The 6,760-nt window shown below is 38.1% G+C and overlaps 3 protein-coding genes across 4 annotated transcripts in view; 1 reads left to right on the top strand and 2 right to left on the bottom strand.

Moving 5' to 3' along the window:
* LOC108769363 (galactokinase) overlaps positions 1-702 on the bottom strand; it is a 9,274-nt gene extending 8,572 nt beyond the window's left edge. The window contains exon 1 of one of the 2 annotated variants that reach the window (XM_018520292.1): positions 684-702. The gene's annotated coding sequence lies outside the window, so the exon portion shown is untranslated. Of the gene's footprint in view, positions 1-143; positions 163-683 lie in introns of those variants that run through there. The other variant, XM_018520293.1, reaches the window with a different exon arrangement.
* The window catches only part of U2af50 (U2 small nuclear riboprotein auxiliary factor 50), a 20,146-nt gene that overhangs the window by 3,690 nt on the left and 9,696 nt on the right, over positions 1-6,760 (bottom strand). The window lies entirely within an intron of this gene.
* Positions 945-6,329, top strand: LOC108769359 ((E3-independent) E2 ubiquitin-conjugating enzyme UBE2O). Its single transcript, XM_018520281.1, has 8 exons — positions 945-1,475; positions 1,689-1,862; positions 1,935-2,093; positions 2,150-2,800; positions 2,876-3,086; positions 3,292-3,475; positions 3,757-5,768; positions 5,836-6,329. The coding sequence occupies exons 1-8, from the start codon at positions 1,245-1,247 to the stop codon at positions 6,225-6,227; spliced, it is 4,014 nt and encodes a 1,337-aa protein (XP_018375783.1). The 5' UTR covers positions 945-1,244; the 3' UTR covers positions 6,228-6,329.

Raw genomic sequence — 6,760 nt, 5'->3', positions numbered from 1 at the left:
TCTGACAAATTGTACATACTTTCGATTCTTATCACGTAATTTTGCATAAGTTACAATTTACGCAATACATATTATATATATATATATATACATACACAATATAGAATTATTTAACTTTATAGAAAAAGGGAATGTTACTATACCTTTGTATCTTCCTAATATTATTTAATATTTTTGTTAAAATCTGAAACCAAAGAACTCAATAAAATCAAAAAAAATTATTTACAACTAAGTTACAAAAATTATAATTTTGTTGATGCTTTACATTTTTTTTCATATTTTTTGTATTTAAATCTACCTTATTACTAATCTTGTATGTACATAGAATACATAGAATACATTATTTATTATCAATAACGATCATGTTCCTTTAATTTAATAGTCAAAGATTCAGAGATACTATGAATGTATAAGTTCTATTTTAAAATAAAATGTAATTTTAAAAATATACAAAATCAAATCATTTTTGCTTTATATCATTGATATTTACTAATTATCAATAGTTATTTAATATTAATAGATAATATAGACTTTTTACATTTAATTACATTTTTATTTTTTTATACATGTATACGTACCAGTGTGGTATCAATCATATTTTAATTGCAGTAGGAGCAGCATAGACAAATGATAGTTAAACGAATTGTGGATCGATTAAACTAGTTAAATAGTACGTAACTGACAATCATAGCGTAGGAAGGTCTAGATGCGTTTAACTTGAAAACAGCTACAGATATGAATAGTCCAGTTTCCACCGAATTCGCAAAAGCGTGCTCTCGCGTATTTTTAATATAAGACGTTACCATGGGATTGGTAGCTGAACGTGATCACCACATCGAATTTTGACATTTAAGCGTGCTCTCGCGTATTTTTAATATAAGACGTTACCATGGGATTGGTAGCTGAACGTGATCATCACATCGAATTTTGACATTGCGATTTAGCATAGTGTTCGATCCTACACTAATTTAGCACGGATTCGCACCACATCTATATTTTCGACGTAGCTACGTAGTATCCAATTCGAAAATAAATGTACTGGCGCTAGTGTACGGGGAATTTCGAGCGTTTCACAAAAAAGATCGGGATGGCTCGATGGCCGCTCCATCAGATTTCTCTCTGGCGCTGGTGAGCGCCGGGCTCGGCCATCGACGGTTGCCAGGAATACGGAGGTCCGAGAATCAGCGGTGATCAGCGGGAGTAAGGCAGGAACAGTGCCGTCGTCATCAGGCAGGGCACGAAAAATGGCTGCCGCGACGAACGTTGCACCGGAGAATCAGTACTTCTACGAGGATGTCGTCTACCGCATGGACAAACGGGGCAATGTCGTCTTCGGCATCGTCATGGAGAACGACGACCTGGACCTGTCCGACGAGAGCAGTGACAACGAGGAGACCTTGCCAAAACGCAAGAAGGGCGAGATCCGCATGATTTGGCATCCGTCCGGTGTCGAGGAGTTGGTCAACTGCAAAAAGGTATCTACATGGCATCTCTGGTGATGTGACTGGATCTTGCTGCAATCCAGTGATTGTTACTGTCCCAATGCATTTCAATGTTTCTTTTTGGTTTTTTGACCTATACCTTTTGCACCTGTCACTTGACCTCTGTTTGTATTGGTTTGCATTAGGATTTTAAATCAATGACATTTAAGCAGCTTTGTATTCAGAGATTTTTATGATGTCTTCTAGGTTCATTTGGCTGATAGGACACTCATGCCTGGAGATGTGGTACGTAGAATGATCAAAGGAAAGGATACACAAAGAGGTTACTGCCGGGATGTAGAGCTGACAGCCTGTGTTCAGGTCATCGGTACCAAACAGGTTCTCACAGATATCAAGAGCGAAGACCTGATTCCATTGCAGGTATATCAATATCTCTATCTATGGTAGATGATTATACATTATTTATATACTGAAACACACAGTTATTTGTAGGAATTTGCGACAGATATGGCAGTGTGCCTGGATTCTTGGGTCGGTGGCATTAGAATGACACATTTCAAATTATGGTTGGTAACACCAGACGGATCTCACTGTGTTATAAACGAGATGGATTCCTGTGTATTGGGACAATTGGAAGAGGCGCGAGACAGCGTAAGATTGAACTATTTTATCATTCATATAGGATCCAAACAATAAGTATGTTTTAGGACAATGATTTTCCACATCCGACTGAATTCTATCCTGGTCAGAGCCTATGGGGACCGGTTCACTGCTTGGAGGATGCTCAGTGGCTTCAGTGCACAAAAGAGATGAAGGCGAAGAGGAAATTAAAACCACAAAAAATAACCAAAGTGATTGTGGAAAAAGTGGAGACTGATTGGATAGGCGTGCATTGGCAGTGCCGGGCATATTCAAAAGACGGCTGGTCCGATCAGGTTCAACCGAAGTTCGTGGTTGAGGGTGAAGATTTGAAAAAAATAAAACTGTTAAATGTATTTGAACCCTCAACAGTACAGGTCGGCAATCGTAACTTCTACATCATTAAGGGTAACGAAAATGTTATTACTCGTGAGCAATGGCGAAAGCAACAGAGGGATATTTATCAAGTTCCTAAGCAAAGTCCAAAGAAGACACGTCCAAATATCACAGTGACGAAGCTGATGGAAGATAAAAAGAAGGAACAAAAAAAGGATAAAACGTCCGATCAACCGACGGAAGAAAACAGTCAAAGTAATGGCATTCGTCCTCAGGACACCATAAGTAACAATGTTTTGATGCTGCCGCCTCAAAATCAACACATTGAAAGTTCGGACGAGTGGGATACGGAAGATACAGGTTCACAAAGTGATTCTACTTCGGTAATATGTCTTTCATTTGTCTTCCTTTTTTTAAGAAAAGGAAAATGAAGATATAGAAATGTGTGCGCTTTGTAGGTCTCTAGCTGTTGTTCCAGCATGTCATCAGCAGGAAAGAAAAAAAAAGGTCCTGCATTAATGACGAAAGTGCTGAAGAAAAAGAAATTGCGAAAAGCGAAAAAGAAAATACCGCCTGTTCCATTGATTCCTGGGACTAAGATAGTCGTAGAAACATTGTCCACTAACACGAAAGCGAATGTGGTGTGGCAAGACGGCTCAGTAGAATTTGGTATGGATCATTGATTTATTTTAATTATTGTTTATTTTAAATACGTAAGAATGTATCCAAATTACGTTTTAACTTATAATGCGTACAATATCATTGATTTATGTGTATTATTAAATCAATTAATTTATATATTATTAAAAAGTAAACAGTCTCAGTTACTGAAAAAATTTCCTAGCGATACTAAACGTCATTTATTCTTTTTTAGGAATACCATCAACACAATTGTATCCAATTCATCACCTGGATGATAAGGAATTTTTTCCAGGTGATTTTGTTGTAGATCAAAAAGAAGAGTCTAGAATGTATGGCGTTGTACAAAGTGTTGATCATCAGGGCCGTACTGCCAAAATAAAATGGTTCCGTACATATACTTCTAGTCAAAATCCAGAGTAAGTGTTGCAGTACAAATACCTTCAGTTTTTTTCATATGTTTAGAATTTTACGATAGTTTTATTTATTTAGACTTTTGTATTGGATCGAATATGAAATATCAAGTACATTAATAGAAAAATGTAAATAAATGAACAAGAGTTCTCTGGGCTTCTAAGTATTTGGAATTTATAATTTAACCATAATTTTAATCATTACAAATAAAATAAAAAATTATTATGTAAAAAAAATAGAAATACATATATTTTTTTTAATTTGCTATTAACTACTTTCTGTTCAGACCGATCTTCCTGGAGGAACGAGAAGTGAGCGTTTACGATTTGAAGGACCATCCAGATTTTCAGTATAGACCGGGCACTCTGGTGATTCGAATAGCAAATTTCGAAGGTGAAGACACTGGATGTACTGCTGGTCAAGTGTTGGACAATTATCCAGAAGGACGAGTAAAGGTATGGTGGATTGACGATCATGTTAGCATGTGCTGGCCACAGGATCTGTATAAAGTCGGCGAGTACGATAGCGACGAAGGAGAACTATGGGATGATGTCTCATCTGATTCATCGTGGGAAACGGAACTCGAAGATTGCTTCATCGCAGATAACGATGGCACTGAGCAGACGGAATTGGATAACATAAAACCAAAATTAGCCGCACACATTGAGAAAGCTAGAATTGCAATGTCGAGGTTGGAGGAGATTTTTACACAAAACCCATCCCTACAGACAACAGAGGTGATGAGAAAACTCCTCGAGGTCTACAAAGATTGCCGTTATATGGATAAATTAATGGGTACCGCGTTCTTCCACGAGTGCCACTTCCAGGGACTTCTCGAGCGAGTGAGAGAACGTGGCAGAGCAAACGTCGCGCAGCGCATGGCAGATCAAGTTACGAGACTCTTTACGCCTAAATCTGAATATCCAGAAGAATCCATAGATAAGGATGATGGATTGAAAAAATCAAATAATGGCGATGATTCATGTGCAATTAGCGTAGAGGAAAAGCAAATTACCACAATTATCAACGAATCGGAGAATGACAATACTCCAAGTATCGAAAGCAATGTCAAAAAACAGACTGACGAAGAGAATGTTAATCGATTATTTATATATCCCAATCCCAATCCCGAGGATTCCGGATTATATTCAGCGGAAAACTCGAAGAAGGAATCAGGCTCGAGCGAGTCCAGTGGGGAATTTCTTATAAGCGAGGACGTCAACAACGTACCAGAATGCTCATCTACAATAAATGGTATGACCACACCCGAGAAGACGGAAGCAAACAAAGTGAAAAAGGTACCGACGAGTTTACCGACTTCTCAGAGCATCGGAACGTCACAAGTATGCGTCAAACTTTGTAATCTGATCAAAGCGCAACTAGTATTAGCGCATGCTGAAGTGTCGAAGAGATTTGGTTTGGGAAAAATGTCGTTGTCGGACGCAGAGAAAACCTCATCTCCACGGAAAAAGCAGAAGGGCGAAGAAGAGGAACGCCTGGAAGTGATGACGGATCCGTCCTGCTCTATCGAGATTCCACCGACGGTTTACACCGAAGGCGAGGGCTTTTCCATTGAAGAGACTGCACCCGACAGTCACAAGTTCAAGCTGACCATGTTCCAGCCTACCGATTTGACCAACTTCTTTCGTACGGTGTCTAAAGAATTGAAGTTGCTCAAGAGCTCCCTCCCACCGGGTGTCTGGGTGAAGGGATTTGAGGATCGTATAGATCTGTACTCCGTAATGTTCCGTGGTCCCGAGAAAACGCCCTATGAGGATGGTCTTTTCCTTTTTGATTTCCAGTTATCCGCTGATTATCCAGTTGCACCGCCTCTCTGTCACTATATCTCCTACTGCAGCGATCGATTGAATCCAAATCTCTATGAGGACGGGAAGGTGTGCGTGAGTCTGCTGGGTACCTGGTCTGGTCGTGGTACAGAGGTATGGACAAGCTCGTCTACTCTGTTGCAAGTGATAGTTTCAATACAGGGTCTGATCCTCGTAAGTGAACCATACTTTAATGAAGCCGGCTTCGAGAAACAGAAGGGTTCACAACAAGGACGCGAGAACTCGAGGATGTACAACGAGATGGTAGTGCTAAAGTTGGTACAGGCACAGACTAAATTGTTGTTACATCCATCACTTGTATTCAAGGATATAATTATTGCACATTTAAAAAAACATGCCGAGAAATTGCTGCAAAGATTAGAACTATGGATGGAGATATCTGAACACCATAATAATCAGCATCCGCTATCTCCAGTTACTCCCACCACATTTAAAGAAATTGCAAATATTGGTATGTAGAATGGTATTTCATGGTATTTTATATGGAATAAGATAACAAACTTTTGCTCTATTTACAGACCAGAAAGTATTACCCGAATTCCCACTCATCCCGGCATCTCGAGGTTTCTGCATAACTCTCCGCAAGACTCTAATAATATTCAAATCAGTGCTCATTAAAAAAAGTATAATACAGAGGTCGGATGAATGGCAGGACAATGAAAATGCAGAGTTAATGAACAATACCACAAATCAGTGCCAAGAAACGTCTAAATCTGTTGACAGTAAGATAGCAGAATGTGACGGGAGTAGTAGTAACAGCAATAGTAACAGCAATACGCAAGAAAATAGCGAAAAGCCGACTTTAAACGGTAATCAATTCAAGGAAGCGATTTTATCTTCCCCAACGAATAATTTCGCTGCGACGCCGAGCGAAACGAAAAAAAATACTTCGAGCCAAAACACCAGCTAGCCACAAGGTAAAAGTAAGCATAAATTGAAATGCTTAGCCCGTTTAAATTATATAGCTATTCGGTAATAAAAGAGATATAAATATATATTTATTGGAGTGCATAGGTATATATATTCTCTATTATGTATATATATATATATATATTTACAGAGTGTCTCAAAATTCACAAACCAAAATATCACAAGAAAATTTTCGAAAAATTAAGTAAAAAAGTCATTTGTAAATTTTTATTTCTCAAGCAGATGGCTGATGTCAATGAGACGCGCGGCATGTGTTAGTGAGCGTTGATAAGCGCTCACTTCAGTACACTCATAAGTAAGCATCTAAACATAGTCTCTAATTGGCCATAATCCTTATATCTAAAAAATTACTGCTTCAAATAAAAAATTATAAATAACTTTTTGATGAAGGCCAATGAAAACAAATACTTAATTTTTTAAGGATCTTCTTGCTGTGATAGTTTGATTTGCAAATTCCACGACAATCTGTTTGTATATATATGTATATATATATATATATATGCATGTATGTAT

This window comes from Trachymyrmex cornetzi, unplaced genomic scaffold (assembly GCF_001594075.2).
Source record: "Trachymyrmex cornetzi isolate Tcor2-1 unplaced genomic scaffold, Tcor1.1 scaffold9, whole genome shotgun sequence".
In the NCBI taxonomy this organism is placed as follows: domain Eukaryota; kingdom Metazoa; phylum Arthropoda; class Insecta; order Hymenoptera; family Formicidae; genus Trachymyrmex; species Trachymyrmex cornetzi.
Note: the sequence above shows the minus strand (reverse complement) of the source record. Positions and strands in the feature narration are given on the sequence as shown.

What these genes read in the sequence shown, in the direction of transcription:
- LOC108769359 (XM_018520281.1), top strand. Translation starts at nt 1,245, where the DNA reads ATGGCTGCCGCGACGAACGTTGCACCGGAGAATCAGTACTTCTACGAG. An exon ending in CACAAAGTGATTCTACTTCG is followed by an intron (nt 2,801 to 2,875) that starts GTAATATGTCTT and finishes TGCGCTTTGTAG; the next exon opens with GTCTCTAGCTGTTGTTCCAG. An exon ending in ACTTCTAGTCAAAATCCAGA is followed by an intron (nt 3,476 to 3,756) that starts GTAAGTGTTGCA and finishes CTTTCTGTTCAG; the next exon opens with ACCGATCTTCCTGGAGGAAC.